The 19,645-nt window shown below is 37.8% G+C and overlaps 2 protein-coding genes across 9 annotated transcripts; both read right to left on the reverse strand.

Annotated features, from left to right (window-relative positions):
- Positions 1-772: 772 nt before the first annotated feature.
- On the reverse strand, positions 773-11,520 carry LOC111451433 (U-box domain-containing protein 4-like). Of its 5 annotated transcripts, XM_023091859.1 has the most exons (7): positions 11,407-11,519; positions 10,831-10,875; positions 10,468-10,565; positions 7,389-7,669; positions 3,396-3,512; positions 1,281-3,272; positions 773-1,130 (listed from the first exon to the last, which is right to left on the reverse strand). In XM_023091859.1, exons 4-7 carry the CDS (start codon positions 7,662-7,664, stop codon positions 1,071-1,073), a joined length of 2,445 nt encoding a protein of 814 aa, XP_022947627.1. In that variant the 5' UTR covers positions 7,665-7,669; positions 10,468-10,565; positions 10,831-10,875; positions 11,407-11,519; the 3' UTR covers positions 773-1,070. The 5 variants fall into 5 exon arrangements, with proteins under 5 accessions (XP_022947627.1, XP_022947626.1, XP_022947629.1 ...); XM_023091858.1 differs by lacking the exon at positions 10,831-10,875 and having other exon boundaries at positions 11,407-11,520; XM_023091861.1 differs by lacking the exon at positions 10,831-10,875 and having other exon boundaries at positions 10,468-10,560.
- Positions 11,521-13,088: 1,568 nt separating this feature from the next.
- Positions 13,089-19,615, reverse strand: LOC111451832 (aspartic proteinase nepenthesin-2-like). Of its 4 annotated transcripts, none has more exons than XM_023092408.1 (12): positions 19,253-19,615; positions 19,062-19,182; positions 17,666-18,093; positions 17,406-17,562; positions 16,045-16,127; positions 15,873-15,969; positions 15,685-15,757; positions 15,433-15,600; positions 15,045-15,169; positions 14,142-14,243; positions 13,991-14,053; positions 13,089-13,482 (listed from the first exon to the last, which is right to left on the reverse strand). In XM_023092408.1, exons 1-12 carry the CDS (start codon positions 19,495-19,497, stop codon positions 13,357-13,359), a joined length of 1,788 nt encoding a protein of 595 aa, XP_022948176.1. In that variant the 5' UTR covers positions 19,498-19,615; the 3' UTR covers positions 13,089-13,356. The 4 variants fall into 4 exon arrangements, with proteins under 4 accessions (XP_022948176.1, XP_022948175.1, XP_022948178.1 ...); XM_023092407.1 differs by having other exon boundaries at positions 13,956-14,053; positions 19,253-19,614; XM_023092410.1 differs by having other exon boundaries at positions 13,956-14,053; positions 15,045-15,193; positions 15,421-15,600; positions 19,253-19,614.
- Positions 19,616-19,645: the final 30 nt, after the last annotated feature.

The following is a 19,645-nucleotide window of genomic DNA, read 5'->3' on the forward strand; positions in this document are numbered from 1 at the left end:
AAAAAAAAAAAAAAAAAAAAAAAACCAACTCCGAATTCAACCTTGGAAGGAGATCGAGGGCCGAGGCCATCACTTCATACCAAGAACGGTTGGAAAGCAAGAACCTACAAAAATACTATTTGATTGGTAAAATAAACTCCTATTTTGAAGAACTAGAATTGTCAATAATGAGTTTGATAGCAATTTTAAGAATAATCTAATGACCACTTTGGAATTATAATATTTTCTTCAGGAAAGTGACACGATCACAAATCCAGAAGAGAGAATTTTACCTACCAAGAAGACTGAAATCATTCTTATGTGATCAGATGAAAATTATAAGAATAATTCAAGGATCATCTTAGATCCTGAAATTTGTTTCAAGAAAGGTACGAAACCACAAATCTATAAGAGAATTTTTTTTACCCGACAAACTCAATGAAGTCAGTGTAGTAAGCATGGTGTGCAAGTGTAGATCATGTTCTTATTTTCACGCTAAAACCAAATGTATTCTCTTGTTTAGAATCCGACAACAGCCCATATTATATTTCTCGTTGGAATTTGTATTCGATAAAAGCATTCGTCATAAACAACTCCAATATGAAGTCCTCGAGATGTCAAAAGTCTAATTGTCCAAATCTAAAAACATATCACACAATACACACTACATAAAGCTTACGACCAAAAAATTGTGAACCGATGTTAGAAATCCATCCAACTATCACGTGAGGATCGATTGACGTGAAATATAACCATTTGGAAAAGAGCGAAAAAGAACAAAAACTGCACGAGATTGGACGAAATGCATGTGTATATACATCATATTAACCTTTTTTCCCCCCCAGAAAAAGAAGTTGAAGATCAGAGTTACAAATAATAACAAGAAGTTAGGAAGTAGAATAGAATATTTTACAGAATCTAATCCAATCTTAAGTAATAATTTGTTCTTTTCCTTCCAACTTTTGGGGAACGTACTGTGCAAAAATTCAAGCAACCAGAACAGCTTCACGTTCATTATTTGTACATCAATATCTCAATACATCTGTCTCAAAATCCTTGGATGACCTTTTAAGATTGTAGTATGAAAACATTTACCCTCTTCCTGAATTTCCATGTCTCTGGCTTCTGAAATGGCTTAGAAGCGCTTGAGCCTGCGATTACCCAATTACTTGTTTAGTTATTACGTTATAAGTTTTGTCCTACAACTTTTAATACGATCATTGTTCTATATATGTTTTCAAGATCAATACCAAGTTTTGAAAACTGAAATAAGTAATTTAAAAAACTTATTTTTGTTGTACCTTTTCTTTGGCTCTAGCAGTACCAGATTGGGACAATGCCACTAATGGTGGCACAGCTCCTTCTTGGAGCACCATACTGCAATGCCTACTGCTGGTTGTGCAAAGCTGCAACAATGCTGCTGCTGCATTTTCCTTTCCTCGAGCAGAACCCAACTCCACGACCTCGACGAGAACGGGAATTCCACCTTCCTGACCAATCGCAGACCTTCCCTCGGGAATTGTGGCGAGATTTGCCAACACAGCAACTGCCTTGTCAACCATTCCAGCTGCTGGGTCCATCAACTCCACAAGATGCCTCACGGCTCCAGCTTGGACAATTCTAGCCTTGTTTTCATGGAATATTGATAAGTTAAACAAAGCTGTAGCTGCATCCTTCTTTCCCCTTGGAGTTCCAATACCCAGCAATTCAACCAGAGGTCCTATTGCTCCAGACCTTCCAATTCTCACCTTGTTCTCTTCAATCACTGAGAGGCTAAAAAGTGTTGCTGCTGAGTTCTCCTTTGCCTCCGGACTCCCAGTTTTAAGAACATGAATCAAAGGTTCAATTGCATTTGCCTGAGCAATGGCATTTTTGTTATTATCATTGATGGATAAGTTTAGAAGAGCAGTCACAGCATTCTCCTGGATCTTCGAGTCTGCAGAGAGAAGCAAATTAACCAAATATTCAATGGCTCCACATTGAGCAATCACTATCCGGTTATCCATATTATGTTTGGCCAGTAGCCGCAATTCAGCCGTAGCACCTCTTAAAGTTTCAAGTGAACTGCTCTTCAATTCCTCCACCACCTTCCGAACTTGTGCTTCGATAGCTGAAATATCTGGCCTTGTTTCGTTAGCAGATGGTGTAGTTATTTTACTGGCAAACCTCTCTGATGGTCGGAGCCACATCATATTACCTCGAGATCTTGAGTCAGCTAATCTGGGTGGAAGCTCTGGTTCTATGTGATTGGGAGTTGAGGAAGCAGCAGCCAAGGGCTCTGATTTACTCTCCCCAGCAGCATCACTGCCATAACCTGTCAGATTTGTTGACACGTTTGGAGATTCATTGGCTTCCCCTGAGGTTCCTCGAGAGAGATTAGCATTTGAGACTGCACTCGAGGTGGAGGCCTTCCTATTATGACTATGTGACTGTTCATCCTCACTGGAATTTGGAACATTGGTTCTAGATGGCGACATTGATGGTTTAGTAATCAAATCACCACCATTTTCTTCCAATTTGGCCGATTGATCTTCCGTACTTGTAAGCAATAGCCTACTAACATCAATCCCTCTTTCATCTCCAGCATCATTGGACAAGGAATCCTCAGAGAAAGAGTGGGAGAGCAAAGAAGAACTTCCATCTCGATGGGTTCCACCAAGTACAGACCGGGCTGACTGAGGGGAATGAGAAAAAAGGGGTTCTCGATGGGTATCAGACTCGAAGCTACCAAGCACCGACCTTGAGGGATCAGATAACTTCACATTGTTTGTCTCACACCAGTTTGCAATCAGAGCCTTAACAGTGTAGTTAGGTATAAGATTCGTGTGAACCAACGTCTGTCTAGTCTTTGGACAAACATTGAGCCCCATATCGATCCAATTTTTTATAAAAACCCGTTCATAGGTCTGCCCTGATGCTACAATAACTGGATCTGTCATTAGTTCGAGAGAAAGAGGGCAGCAGAAATCAGTAGGTATCGATACAGGACCCGAACTTTGGGATTGCTTTATCGTAAGAAGTCGTTCATGCATACGGGTTACAAGAGCAACCATTTGATCGATGTCCTCAGCTTCTCCGGTTTGTTCAGCTTGTTCGGCACTCTCTTTCAACTTTTCAAGGGCCACAGCCTCAATTAAGATCTCCTGGTTTGATCTCAAGCTCAGGGAATCTGCAAGTTTCACCAAAACATCTGAGCTGGGGGGTGCAATGCCCTCTGCTTGATTCCTTATGGCATCTTTAATAACAGAAGATATTTCTTCCCTTCCAATATGCTTAATCTTTTGGACGCAGTGCTGCAATAATGCATCATGCAAATTATTTATCATGAATGCTCAAACATTACTCCTAAAAAAGGAATACAAGAGAAAGTGGAAACATGGAAAAGTCGAAACCGTAAATCTTAAATCAGTCATTACCTCAAGAGATGATAAACTTAATTCCTCCGGAAGATTTTCATTTGAAGACCGAAGAAGCTGGAATATATCCAAGCTAGATTTCCCAATCTTTGTTATTAATGCTTCACCTTGCAGTACCTGGAATCATAGACAGAAAAGGGAGGCAGACAGACAGATTAGTAAAGAGATGCTCCTAAAAGTTGAACAAAATATTGTAAGCCTCTCAACAAACTAAGTAAACGTTACAAAAGTTTCCTTTGGTAAGATCCCACGTCGGTTGGAGAGGGGAACAAAGCATTTCTTATAATGGTGTGGAAACCTCTCCTTAGTAGATGCGTTTTAAAAACATTGAGGGGAAGCTCAGAAGAAAAGCTCAAAGAGGACAATATCTGCCCCTGTTGGACTTGGACTGTTATAAATGGTATCAGAGACAGGTTTCGGGTGATGTGCTAGCGAGAACGCTGAGCTCTGAAGGGGGGTGGATTGTGAGATCCCACCTTGATTGGAGAGAGCCCCATATAGGGTGGATTGTGAGATCCTACATCAGTTGAAGAGAGAGACGAAACATTCTTTACAAGGGTGTGGAAACCTCACTCTAGCAAACGCGTTTTAAAAATCTTGAGGAGAAGCCCAAGAGGAAAAGCCCAAAGAGAACAATATCTGCTAGGAGGGACAAAAAAGCACGGTGTGCATGAGAAAGAACATCTATTGACAAATTTGTTACATTTGGGGGCGGCAAAGATAATAGACTTTTTGAGTTCAAAATAAACAATTCAAAGCATTAGATGGAGCCTGTAACTCGCGCTCCTATATCTGAGCATGATGTCAAACCAAATAATAGTCCAACAAGGTGCAAAACTGAAGAAGCATGGCTATGCTAAAAATTGTACTGTCTAAAAACAAAGATTAGCTCAAGTGCACTTGATAATGATATTGCTTTCAATTTTTTACATTAGAAAAAATGGGGCGATTTGCTATTGATGTCTCTGTTTTGTATTTAAGTTTTAAAAATCACTTTCTAAATACTGACCAAATTTCAAACGACAAGTTTATGATAACCGATGGGCCTTTTCACCCATTCACCAGGTAAGTTTGTCTAAATGACACCTTAAAAAAAGCATGTGATCTCCGTGTGATGATTCAAGCATTCACCTAATTGAACAAAACCAATCCTATCAAGGAAAATCTTTGCTCATCATATCCAAGAGAACTATGCTTAAACGAAAGAATAGTTCTATCAATGAACTCCTTACAAGCAAGGAACTCTTTCCAACAAGTCCCAGCCCATTTCAAAATCCTAATCAGGAGTTCAATCCTAATTGCAAAATACTAATCGATCAAGGATGCATCAGCAGCAAAACTCTCATCTCTGCCAACTACGAGCCCACGAGCTATTTAAGGTTATACATTTTCTACACTGTTTTCTCTCTCCTTTTGTATCTTCTGGATTAGATCGTTAAGTCACTTTTAAAACATCATACTCTCACTATAAGTGTGTCTCTTGTGAAAAATATAGGCACTATGCAGCGGAGTGCCACAACAAGAAGTGTGATGAGGAGGCGAACTTCACATTCACGCATAACCAAAAACCCGCACTGTTGTTGGCCGAGAAGATGCCCAACCTATTAGTGCTCAATGAAAAGAATAATAGGTGATCCTCCTCATGAACAGACAAGACCGAGTGGAGACAAACATGTGGTACTTCGACAACAATGCGAGTCGCCACATGACCGGAGATTGAATGAAGTTCAAGGAGCTTGACGAGAATCTCATTGGGAGCGTGAAGTTTGACAACAGATCCATCTTGTTCCAGTGCAAGAACAATGATCAACATCTACTGACCAAGGTATATTGCATCCCGAGTTTGAAAAGTAATATTATTAACCAAATGAAAGAAGAAGGGAGCAAAGTTGAAAGACAGTGCAAGAACCTAAAAAACTAGTCGATTTTACTAATAGTTATTTAGTTGCAAGCATTGACGATAGAAAAAACACCAAAGGAATAGCGTTTTGTCTCATTGAAAATTTGATCACTTGGCAATCTCAATTTCAGAAGCAACAAACTATGACACTATTTGTCGGGCCGAGTTCATGACACAACTGCGGCATTGTGGCTAAGAAATTTCTTGAGCAAGGTGACCAAAACAAATTTGCAACTGCATTGACGAAGAATTTGATATTTCATGTATGTAGCAAACACATCAACACTCACTTTCACTTTATCCGTGAGTGTGTTGAGAAGCGACAAACCATTGTGGAGTTTCTTTGCACTCGAGAGTAACATACAAATATTCTCACTAAGGCCCTAGCAAGGATTAAATTTGTGGAGATGCAAGAGTTGCTTAGAGCGAAGAATCTCGAGTAAAGTCAAGTTTATAGGGAAGATTGTGAGTTCACAAGCTTATGGGGACCAACTATTTAGTAGGTTGTTATGACCACTAAATGGTGGTGTTAGGTTGGACCATTTCCTTAGTGGGTTCTTAGGACCAATTTCCTCATTGGGTTGCACATACATGTTTAAATTTAGGGAGGTTTTATTGTATTTTTCAATTTTAGAGTATTATTTTTAAGGTCTTAAGTTACAATTAGTTATTGGTCATTATGGTATTGATGGACATGAGAGTTACAACCCTTCACTTCATCATATGTTACTTGTTTATTTTCAAGGCTATAAATAGTCATTCATGTTGTTACTTTAGTATGAAGATTTTGGATATTAAAGTGAAAGTTGCCAATTATGCTTCTTAAAACACGAGCTTGTTCTTTTGCATTTCTTGTGTTTAGATTTGCATGCTAGAATCATTCAAATAGTCTTGGTCAAGCTATCTTGAGGAGTGATTTGAATCACAAGTTTAGAAGCGCGTTTTCTTTTACTCTTGATCTTGATCATCATGGAAATTTGTTCCTAAACTTTCCCTTGATTCTTAATTGTTTTGAGGGTTCTTGGATAATTTAGATCTAAATGTCTTATTCTTCGATAAGGTTGTTAGATCGAATACCAAAAGTTTCAGATAAGGAATCAACCCAGAGGAAAGTTCTGATACCAAATGATAAGGAATCACTGCAAGGGAAGTAAGATTCGAATTACCTTGTTGATCGAATATCTCAAGGCAAGAACACTTGTTTGAAATTCGAATCACTCCACAAGCAAGATCAATCATATCAAGCTTGAATGATTCTAAACATGCAATCTAAACTACATAGAATTGCAAAGAAACTTAATCATTGGCTAAATAAAGCATAGCACAAATGTTCTTTTTACGAAACTTAATCATTGGCTAAATAAAGCTCAGCACAAATGTTCTTTTTACTACATTTTCCAAGTCCCCCTTTACAAATATAACATTCATATTTTATGACCGTAAATATAACCTAAGGTAAATAAAAAGTCCTAAAATGCATTAATGAAACATCATAGCTCTATACTGTGATCCACCCAAAATTTATAACAATGAAGCTCAATTCTTATTCAATTTGCCATGAATTGAAATATCTTTTGATAATTTTAACAACATTTTTCATCACATCTTCTTTGAAGTTATATTACATGATTGATGTCTTGGTTCATATTAGAAACTCTTTCCTCTAGTTTCGCGATATTTATTTCATTTCTTTCTGCTTCGGTTATTCGTTTCGATATGTTTAGATCGAGGGCCAAAATCAGCAAAAGCTACTACTTTCTTCCAAAGAAAATCATGAACCAATCTCCAACCTTGCAATCAAGAAAACCATACAAAAAAATTGCAATGCTCATAGAAACCAAGATTGCAACAACACAACAGACCAAAAAGCTCAGCCTCCAAGAAAGAAAAGGCCAAACTACTCCTATTCCAAGTTTAAAGCCGAGAGATTTTGATATAAGACGATAGAGAAAATCTGGGTCCTAAAATTTCCACATGAGAATTTCTATTCTTAAATTGCTTCCAGTCAGTAGAGTGCACTTAGTTGATGAAAGAGATAAACTTAATCTTTGCAAAAATAATGATAAAAATAATAAGGGTAAGGTAGAACTTACCAAGTATACTTTACTCGACAATGGTTGCCAGTTTTCAAACAGCACCCTTAGTTCATCAACTGAATGATCAAGTTCTTCAAATGCCTTAATAAGTTCTTCATCAGAAGCTATATCTGAATCAACAACTGCATCCAGTATCGGCTTCAAAAGTTTGAAAACCCCTTCTATTTTATGGTAGTACTTCAGAGTCGGTTGTAAATTTATGTAGTCAGAAGACGAAAGTTGAAAAAATGATGAAATATGTCTAAGAAGCAATTTAAGTAATGAGACCCCCATTGCACCTGCGCCAATATCATACTCAATCAAGATGAAAAGAAATGAATATAAATATAATGAACAAAGATTAAGTATATTGACAGATGAATAAAAATCATTTCTTGAACTGCTTCAAAAAAAAAATCATTTCTAGAACTTTTCAAGTTGATATTCCTTTAAAAGAGAGCTATAACAAACATTTTTCTTCCTAGGTTACTGTCAAGTTAGTGATAAAGAAAAGACAAAGTTCATCACAAAGTTCATCACAAGAAGCAAAGCATAGAAAGAGAGTCTGTAGGCAACACATGCATTAATTTCCGTTTACTTACAGGGTGAATAGGATGTACAGAGAAATGGACTACCAAGTTAAGTGGGAGCTTCCATATTACAAGAATTTCATATGGCATTTATGTACATAATGAAGTAAAAATCTTGATGATACAACACAAAGCAATATTATTGAGGTTATTTTAATGGGTAAATTGACTTATAATAATAGCAAACCTAGCATAAGCTAAAAAGATTGGAAAATATAGCACAATTTTAAGCCTAGCCTAGATAAAAACGTGTAAAAAGACAATAACTTGGCAACATATCTCAATGCCACACATTTATCGGTGACTAAAATATAAATATGAATAATAACTTAAACAAACATATAGTAAGGTTCTTGGAAACTAACTCGCTCACAAAGTCGGAAGCTAGCATCACCACTTTTCTTATAATTTCTGGGACGTTCGGACTTTTGGTTTTTAAATTTTAGCAGAAAATGCATTCTTATTGAACTATAATTTATTTTTCACATTCAAAATTAAAACAGATTGGGCAATTTTCTGATGTATCAAAACATACAAATGCATCTTTCAAAATGTGTACATATTTGAAAAAGTGTCTGCACAAGATTGTAGATGTGCTCGGTTATATTTGCGACAAGTAATTAAACAAATAATATCAAGAATAACCCGCATGAGGTCAAGGCACAGTACCGTAATATATATTCACTGGATAGGAGAGAGTTGATTTCAGATCATGTAGTTGTTTTGATAGACGGAATTGTTATGGCTCACGAGTTGAGAGACAACTAAGCAAGATTGTCTATGCATGCTAAGTTTGCAAGTCTAAGAAAGAGGATCCAATGGCTGCAGCATAAGATCATAGGCTAGTCTTTGTAAAGGTCAGAATATCTAAGAGAAGGTCAAGGTTGATGAAGAATCTAAGGCTGCCTGCCTACTGACACATCCTGAAGAAAAATAATTGGTAATCTTATGCAAGACCAAATACTGAGAGAATTTTGCATTATGGACAACAAGGCCAACTTCCAAATTTCTGTTGGTTCTGAGAGGACAAGTGCATTTGTACTGGTAGACAAATCATTGTTCTAATCCACTTGTTGAGAAGTTGCACTTTCAAAGAACCCTAACATTCCAAAAACAAATCATACAATATCTTTTGACCCGCCAGCCAGGTGAGGTGGGGAACTTAGTTACCGAAAAATTACATAAACGACTTCCTTGGTTATCTATCTGCCCTAGGAAATTTTTGACAACCCATACTATTGTGAGATCCCACGTCGGTTGTAGAGGGGAACAAAACATTTCTTATAAGGGTGTGGAAACCTCTCCCTAACAGACGCGTTTTAAAAACCTTGAGAGGAAGCCTGAAAGGGAAAGCCCAAAGAGGACAATATCGGCTAATGGTGAGTTTGGGCTGTTACAACTATCTATCGTTAATTGGATTTGATGCTCCCCATGAGAAAATTTAACTAAAATGAAAACAAACAATGGGAAAATTTTAGCTAAATAAGCAGACCAGACCCAAAAGATAACTAGTTAACTCATTTTAACATAAAATGTTTATAAATAAAAAGCAAATAAAAAATGTTCCAACATTATTAAGGTTTTAAACGATAAGCACTAAGCAAAAATGAAAATATATATATATATATATTTACAAAGCCTTATTACTCAATAACTGAAACCAATTTACAGATGAAGAGTGGGCCTAAAAATGAATATTCAAGAATTCAACTAGGTACAAAACTTTGTGTCAATAGTTATTAGAACATACAGATATTATCAATAGTTATTAGAACATACAGATATTATCAACTACATCTACCCTATGGCTACTTATGTGAGAAAAAACGAGAAGTTTTGATACGAAATAAGGTGTGTCTCAATCATGCCACAAAGACTTCACGGTAGATGATAAGATTATACCATACATGTTTGGATTTAGGAAGGTTTCATTGTATTTTTCAATTTTAAAGTACCATTTTTAAAGTTTTAAGATACAATTAGTTAGTGGTCATTATGGAATTGATGAGCATGAGAGTTACAATCTTTCAATTGACCATAGGTTACTTTAAGGTTAATTTACAAGGCTATAAATAGTCATTCATGTTGTTGCTTTAGTATGAAGATTTTGGATATTAAAAATGAAGTTGGCATATTATGCTTCTTAAGCCCTGAGTTGTTCTTTTGCATTTCTTGTGTTTAGATTTGCAGGTTAGAGTCATTCAAGTAGTCTTGATCAAGTTATCTTGTGAAGTGATTCGAATCACGAGTTTAAAACGAGTTTTCTTTACTCTTGATCTTGATCATCAAGGTAACCCGTCCCAAAACTTTCCTTTCGGTTGATTCCTTATCGTTTTTTTGGAGTTCTTGGATAATTTAGCTCTAGAGATTTTGTTCTTTAACAAGGTTTTTAAATCAAATCCCAAGAGTTTCATAACAAATTCTTAGATAAATAATTCTACACAACCAATGTGTAACAACTAACTATCCTTCAAGATTACACAGCAAAAAATGGAGAAGGAGAATACCTTGTTCTTAATATGAAGTTACAATTTCAATAAGTAGATCAAACTTCCTTGCATAACTAATCCTCGAGAAGCAATACGAATCACAAGTATACACTGACCTGCCACACAAGAACATATAGATCAAAAACAATAAGAATCCTCGGCCGTAAAACAACAGCTACAGACCAAAGCATGAAAGAGCCATAATGCCAATAAGCTCAAATCAACTATAAACAAATCGTTTTAGAAGTATATATGTGTGCAGTCATTCAAACTGCTGCTTTATTTTTGGATCTATTACAAATTGGTAAAACCCTATGCCCTAGGTTCAGAGAAATGAACCAGCTGGAAGATAAAAAATGGCATTTCCAAGTTCACTCATACTAGAACAGTTTCCCCAGTACATAGCCACATTCTAGAGAAAGAAAACTGTACGAGTACCAAAAGTAAAGCTCTTAGTTCGGAACCTACTGGGATCAAAACTAATCACTCTGTAAATCCCAAAACGGAAGAAATCATACAATAAACCACAAGTATGAAAGGGAAATTAGGAATTCTCCGCTGAAAATGGATAAAGATATTGGAGAGATGCGAAGAACTAATTCTAGTTGCAGCGGAAGATCCTATGAATGCTGATTCAAAATTGTAATTAGAAACCAAAATCCAAAGAGAAGCAGCACAAAAACGAAATCAGTTGATCATTGCACGAAATTCCGATTACAGAATTCGAAAGAAGAACAAAGGGTCAAAAACCACAACAAAGAAATCGAAGAGAATCCAAACCAAACCTAAACAGAAGAGAACGAAATGAAGACGACTTTTGAAACTTACGGATCAAAGCCAGATATAAGCGATGGAATGGCAGCAGAAATACAACAAAAAAAATGGAGAAGGAAGATCAGAAAATGGTGCTTAAGGCGCCTGTTTCTATAGCAATCGAAGAGTATGCGTGAAACCCACCACCCAGATTTCAGCTATTCCTCTTCCGTTTCCGTTGCCGTTCCATTCACCATCACCGCAGACTTGTTCTACTTCGATTAGTTTATTCATTTGAGTTGATGAATTAAGCTTCTATTATTCGTTTTGGTCCTTTTAAATGGCCTACTTGGAATGTGGGGTCGATTTTATTCTCCTTGTTTACCAATTTATTCAAACTTCTTCATCTTTCTTTCTTCAATTTTCTCGGCGTTCTTACAAGAATGGAATAATTCAAAGGAAATAGCATCAACTGGTTCCAAGTGTTTGAATTAAGTTGAGTTAAAACTGTTTTTAAAGTTTTAATCTTTAACTTCATTAATAAAATTTAAACCATTGTTTATCATCGTCATCTTTACTACATAAGTTGTTGTCTTTAAGTATTAGGCAACAAACACGACATTATTAACTAAGGACTAGGTATTTTATCACTGGAATACTACGTTGGCATGTTGACGGAAAAAAACAACATATTATCGATACCAACACAGGTAAGGAAAAGAAGGATTTAAATTACTATAAATTTAGTCTTTAATTTTTTTTATTTTTTAAAATTTCACGTAGCTAATTTTCATGGGAATTCAAGCCTACGACTTCTAAGAAGGCAATTTGTTACAGTCGTTAATCATTTAGGTTGTGTTTAAGGATTGTATTCTAATCGCCCTTAAAATGTACGAGTATAAAATATCATATCATATTCAGTCCGAGAGTTAAAAAGTTGACTTTTTAGAATACCGAGAGTTAAGGTTGACTTTTTAGAATACCAAGAGATGAGAATTTGTCAAGAAACATGCACTAGAAAGAAAAATATTGACTTAGTTTATTAAATAATTAATAAGTCAAACTTAAAATTTAGTCCACTAGTTAAAACTTGTACCATCGATCAAGAGATTATAAGTTTAAATCTGAAATTTGAAATTATTTGTTAAATGAAAAATACTATTCCAATGTAAACCTATTTAATTAAACTACATTTTTGGTACCCAATTTCAAATTAGGTAGGTTAGTTTAAAAGGGTTTGATTTTTAAATAAAATTCATATTTTATTTATAAAAAATATATATTTATAGCTAAAAAAATTTATTATTATTTGAACAACTTGTCATCGTAACGGCCCAAGTGCTAGCAAATATTATTCTGTTTGGACTTTTTATTTCGAACTTTCCCTCCAAGTTTTTTAAAACGCGTACAACTTTTCTCTTCCTCCTACAATCGATTCCCTCGATATAGATAAGTTCGAAACACTCCTATGCTATAACTATGACTTGAGCGAAAATTTACTTTACCATGAATTTTTTCAAATCCTTATATGCCTAGAAGTTAGAATTTAAATCAGCTACAATTTTCAATAATGTCTGCACATTTAATGTTCCATCCATAAAGGGTTTTCCTTTGACTTTGAATGTAGTATAGATGCAGCTTGACCGAGTACAAACGCTATCAATATAATTACACATCTTGCAACGAACTTATATATCAATCCATAACACAAGATTTCAACATTTTAACGATTAACAAACTTGATTTGTTCGACACGCCTATGCTGTAGAAATGTCCATTTTACCTGTAGAGACCTGCCTTAAACAGGGAACAGGGGAGGGAGTGGTTCCCCATTAAATAAATGGGGTCCCCGTCCCCACTCCTGCCCAATTTTCTGCCCCGCTCCATTTAATATAAATATATTTTCAACACACACCATAGGAAATTTTGTAAGGATGGAGCGGGGAAGGCTTCCCCGTGTCTGCCTCGTTTGGTTTGTTTAATGTTAGAGCCCTCGAGAATAAAATGAATACAAAGGCTAAAAAATAATAATTCTGAAGATTTGAAGCTATGAAAAGAAAAAGATGCAAAGAGTGAGAAGAAAACAAAAATGTGTTGGGAAGGGTTGTTTACAGGGGCTGGAGTTCGTGCTCTGGAATTGCTGCATTGACAGGCTTATACGCATTGAACCCTGGCTGTCTGCTTCTCCAAATAAGACACACTCCCAATGCTGACAACCCAAGAATAAGGGTCACTATAACAGCTAAAACCACCGCAACATAAACTCGCTTCCACAATGACCTAAAACCAAATACAAGAGTTTGGACTACATTAATGCCATTCAACATTTACCTACTCAACAAGACTTCACTAAGGATATAGTACGAAAAATTTCAAGCCCTTTTGAGCTTTCCATTTTAATTCTAATAAGTTCCTACTGTATTTGACATGGTAAGACAACGAGTGGCGCATAAAGGAGTGGTCCAGATGATCAAAAAAAGGGCAAACGGGTAAGAAAAATTTAAAGCATTTTTGGAAAGTAGTTGTAAGAGCCCAAGCCTACCGCTAGCAGATATTGTGTCTTTGGGCTTTCCCTTTGGTGCTTTCCCTCAAGGTTTATAAAATGCATCTGCTAGAGAGAGGTTTCCGTACCCTTATAAAGAATATTTCGTTCTCCTCCCCAATCGATATGGGATCTCACAATCTACCTCCTTCAGGGCTCAGCGTCCTTGTTGGCACTTGTTTCTCTCTCGAATCAATATCTATGTACTTACCTTTTCGTTAGAGGTTCGACATTCCATTGAACTACCTGGTAACTTCCAAATGTGGGAGGTAGCTTCATGTGATGCTCCTTGATGAGGGTAATAATCGTCTGCGGAGAAGAACAAGATTTGAAAAGTCATGCTTGTGAATTTACGGTTGTTATGCAGTTTACCATAGCAGGTATAATCATTTATTACCGTGGCAGTCGCATTGGAGAAAAATTCTGAAGGTCCATTAGGGAGTATGGCCAGCTGAATAGCTGAAACATTTCCTCTCACGGTAATATTCAATAAATGGACCTGAAAAATGGTTCAAACAACATGCTATACAGAGTTATATACAGACTTAGATATGATCACAAACTCAAAGATTAAACTAATGTTTGGCTAGCCCAACCCCACCGTTAGCAAATATTGTCCTCTTTGAACTTTTCCTTTCAGGCTTTCGCTCAAGGTTTTTAAAACGCGTCTGCTAGGGAGAGGTTTTCACACCCTTGTAAAGAACATTTCGATCTCCTCCCTAATCAATGTGGGATCTTACAATCCACCCTCCTTCAGGGCCCAGCGTCATCGCTGGCACTCGTTCTCTTCTCCAATTGATGTGGAACCTCCAAATCCACCCCCCCTTCGGGGCCCAGTGTCCTTGCTAGCACACTGCCTCGTGTCCACCCCCTCCAGAGTGAGCTCAACCTCCTCGCTGACACATTGCCCGGTGTCTAGCTTTGATACCATTTGTAATAGCCCAAGTTCTCTGCTAGTAGTTATTGTCCTCTTTGGGCTTTCTTTTTCAGGCTTCCCCTTAAGGTTTTTAAAATGCATTTGCTAGAGAGAGGTTTCCACACCCTTATAAAGAATGTTTCATTCTCCTCCCCAACCGATGTGGGATCTCGAAAATCAATCGACGTTAGTATATAACGTCATTATTCAGTTTACGCTTAACTAACTATGGGAACAGAAGGACTATTAGAGCTTAATTTTTAATATAACCCAGTTGTTAATCTAAACTTTTATAAGTGCAAGTTTTAGAGATTATACCAAAATGATCATTAAATACTGCTAAAAGAGTTTTCAATCTATCCTCGATGTGTGATGTGCACTAACCTGTGACTGGCTAACATTCAACTCGTGAGCAATATGATCCGAAAGCTCCGTAAGATGAGGCTCCAGATCTGGGTAGCTTATGTTCAACAAGATCTCAAATGTGACACGTCCAATCTGGAGCTCTTCTGCACGGCAAACAAAAGAAAACACTTCACAAACAGGCAATTTAAGGTAGAAATTGCAACAGGCATAAATTTATTAAATAATCATGAAAATTTGCATTTCAAAATGTTCTACACTGTTTATGATAGAATCTCGAGTGTCATAATGACAGTAACATAAAAGGAAAATCACTACAGAACCAACTGATATGATGTCAAGCTACCATACAAACATAAAAGCATAACAAAAATAAAAATATCTGGAATCATATAACGTGGAGACTCGCTTGGAGCAGATGCAGGGGCGATATCAGTATCGAGCAATGTAGCTGGAGCGTGGGCATTATCATCTGAAATGTGTAGCCTTTCCCATAACTCAGAACAATTTGTTTTCCAAAATCCAACTTTTGAATGCTTTCTGTCATACATCACTAAAGTGTTGCGGACAACGATTCCTATCACAAGAAATAATCATGCCAAAATGTAGCATGTGATTATAGAAAATAGGTATGTTCATCTCAACCATGAAAAGAGCGTACCTCCTAGAAGAGTAGTTTGATCATTTGCATTCCCAAAAATTCCCAGACAATATGCACCATGTATCTTTGAGTGCTGAAGTAATGATTTGGAGAATTCATAGTAAAGAAGAATCCATTAACTTAGCAACTACACAAACTATTCTAACAACCAAACCAGTTGAAATAAATAATCAAGAGTAATTCCTCACCGGAAACAAGTAATTTTCCGGTGCTAGAGACAGCTTTTGCTCATGATCAAATATCATGTCAACTGTGGGAAATATGTCTGATAAATTAGCAGCATCACTGACATAAGGTAACGAATTAATTACTCGATGATGTAACTCGCTTTTAAAACGGACAATTATTAGATAACCATACCTTCCACCACTAGAAAAACATGTATCTTTGAAATTTGGGTCAGGACCATCAATCTTCTTCAAAGAATGAAGCTCGTCCATGATCTGAAGAAATTGCTCTTTTTTTAATTCGTTATGCATTCTAACCAACAATAAAAGAGGACTCCAAATAATAAAGAATTCAAGATTCATGCGTAGCTTTGAAATTGTAGACTCTTGCAAAAGAAGAAAATCTATTGCACTTCGATCAAGAGATTACGTGCACGGCAAATGGAAAAGATGACATACAAGGCAACTGCATTAGAGAGAAAAAGAGTGTAACAGCCCAAGCTCAGCAGATATTGTTTTCTTTAAGATTTCCCGTATGGGCTTCCCCTCAAGGTTTTAAAATGCGTATACTAGGGAGAGGCTTCTACACCCTTATAAGGAATGTTTCGTACCCCTCTCCAACCGATGTGGGATCTCACAATCCACCCTCCCCTTGGGGGTCCAGTGTCCTCGTTAACACACCGTTCGATGTCTGGCTCTAATACCATTTGTAACGGCCTAAGCCCACCGCAAGCAGATATTGTTCTCTTTAGGCTTTCCGTTCCTCCCTTTGGGGGCCCAGCGTCCTCGCTGGCATGCGGTTTGGTGTCTGGCTCTGATGCCATTTGTGACAGCCCAAGCCCACCGCTAGCAGATATTGTTTTCTTTGGGTTTTCCCTTCTAAGCTTCTCCTCAAAGTTTTAAAACGCGTCTACTAGGGAGAGGTTTCCACACCCTTATAAGGAATGTTTCGTACCCTTCTCGAACCGATGTGGGATCTCACAATCCACCCTCCCTAGCGGCCCAGTGTCCTCGCTGGCACGTCGTTCGATGTCTAACTCTAATACCATTTGTAACAGCCTAAGCCCATCGCTGCTAGTCGATATTGTCCTCTTTGGGCTTTCCCTTCCAGACTTTCCCTCAAGGTTTTAAAACGTGTCTACTAGGGAGAGGTTTCCACATCCGTATAAGGAATGTTTTGTTCTCCTCTCCGACCGAGGTGAGATCTCACAATCCACTCCCCTTGAGGTCCCAACGTCCTCACTGGCACGCCGTTCGTTGTTTGGCTCTGATACCATTTGTAATAGCCGAAGCCCACCGTTAGCAGACATTGTCCTCTTTGGGCTTTCCCTTCCGAGCTTCCCCTCAACGTTTTAAAACGCATCTACTAGGGAGAGGTTTTCACACCCTTATAAAAAATGTTTCGTTCCTCTCTCTAACCGACGTGGGATCTTACAAGGAGAAAGCTTAGATCATCTTATGATGTTCTTGGGAAAGCATGCAACAATCTTCAAATTCAGAATTAAAAAAGATACTCCTGGCAGTGAATAGTAAATTCAAAGAATAGAAGCTTACAGCATCCTTGAAAGCTCCAAACGCTTCCTCTGGTAGGTAAGCATAAGTTGTACCACTATCCAAGACAGTTCCATATCTTCCATCAAAGACACTAGGACTCAGAACCAACTTCTTACCCGCAACATGTATCCCCTTCAAATCAACATTGTAATATGGACTGTTGGCATCCCAAAAGAAAAGTAAACGCGCGATGATCAATTGTAATTGTTATGAATGAACATCAAGTACAATTCTTTAGGATAAACAACTTTTGAACACACCTTCTCACAGGATCTGAGTAGCTAAAAATCATATCTGATGGAGGAGAGATTCCCCCAAGAACCATAGCACCACCACCAATATCCATACCACCATAGCATAGTGAGAAAGAATCATTAATCACACCTTTGTCAACAAGTTGGTCGACAATACTAAGATCACCACGGCCCAAACCCATAATTCCATCAGCACGTTGACTGTAAAGATCCCCCGTTTCCTCATTCTCACACCCAAACACAGCACGCTGTGGTATGAGTTCACTCTGATTGCCAAAGGATATAACATCCTCACCAAGGACACCACTGCTAGTACTCATTTCAGCATACTTCCTTTCATAGATACACTGCAATCCATCATTGTCACAATTGCAATCACTGTTGCATTCGACAGCTTGGTAAGTGCTCGACGATTCTGGATCAAACTTCGGGTCCTGATAGAAATAAAAGTTTAAGTACCAACTACCGCACATTGCAAGGTACCTATGAAAGAAAGAACTAGAAATGTTTTAATACAAATATAATAAATCACAGGACAAACTTTATCCATAAAACTAACACATCCACAAACTTCAAGACCCATATAGAATACCAATGATACAATTCAGTCTCATGCATTAAATGGATTAAATGGATAATGTTTATGTAACGACCCAAGCCCACTGCTAGTAGATATTGTCTTCTTTAGACTTTCCCTTTTGGGCTTCCCCTCAAGGCTTTAAAACGCGTCTGCTAGGGAAAGGTTTCTACACCCTTATAAGGGGTGTTTTGTTCTCCTCTCCAACCCATGTGGGATTATGTCCCCAACTAATGTGGGTTCTCACAATCCACCCCTCTTTTGGGGCCCAGTGTCCTCGCTGGCACTCATTCCTTTCTCCAATCGATGTGGGATCACCACCAAATCCACCCCCTTCGGGGCCCAGCGTCCTTACTGACACACCGCCTTGTGTCTACCCCCTTCGGGGAACAGCCTCCTCCTTAGCACATCGCCTGGTGTCTGACTCTTATACCATTTGTAATAGTCCAAGCCCACCGCTCGCACATATTGTCCTCTTTGGGCTTTCCCTCAAGACTTTAAAAAGTGTCTGCTAGGGAAAGGTTTCCACACCCTTTGCTTACAAAGTGTGTTTCTTTCTCCTCCCCAACCAATGTGAAATCGTGTCCCCAACCAATGTGGGATTCTCACCGTTTATCATTCACCCTTTGGAGCAAAAAACATATGTCAACTAGGATCCATATCATTCGATCTATTTCCCTACCAAAACTGTATTGGTTTACCAAGTTCCATGCGAAGGTTCATAAAAGAAAACAGAGCAGATGGTTGAATATGACTATGAATATGAATATGAATATGAAGCCCTTATAAGCGCTCTAATAATGATCAATTTGTAAACATTTTAACCTGGTGCTTCCCACATTCTACGCAAGTGGAGCAAGGAACATAAGTAACCGTACTCCCCGTATCAACAATAAGCGCGAATTGCTGCGGTGGAGTTCCGATCCAAAGCTTGGTCGTATAATACCTTAACCAAAAACCACATTGCATCAAACAAAAGTGAAAATCATGGGAATTTTGAAGGAGATGGAACATACCCATTTAGAAGTAGGTCATCGTAGAGGCGCATTCGAGCATTGGAGCGATTGTTGGAATTGGGGAAATCGCGGAGATGACGGCGAGGGTTCGAGAGAAATCTGGAGGAATTAGGCGAAGAGAGGTAGAGAGGCAACACCATGGCTCGATGCGAAGGGGTAAGGAGACGATTGGAGGAAATGGGATCGGTGGAGAGGCAGAGATGCGTGAGGTGCAAGAAATGGAGTAGAATGAGTGTTCGTACCATTGGCAAGAATGGGAGGCGGATCGAAGATGGAAAATGGATTGAAGGAAGGCGGAGCTGATTGATTCAGCTAAACAATTTCCAGTTGAAGTTTCAGTTGGGCGAATGCTTCATTTTAAAGAGACAAAAAAAAAAAAAAAAAAAAATTATT

This window comes from Cucurbita moschata, unplaced genomic scaffold (assembly GCF_002738365.1).
Source record: "Cucurbita moschata cultivar Rifu unplaced genomic scaffold, Cmos_1.0 Cmo_Scf00013, whole genome shotgun sequence".
In the NCBI taxonomy this organism is placed as follows: domain Eukaryota; kingdom Viridiplantae; phylum Streptophyta; class Magnoliopsida; order Cucurbitales; family Cucurbitaceae; genus Cucurbita; species Cucurbita moschata.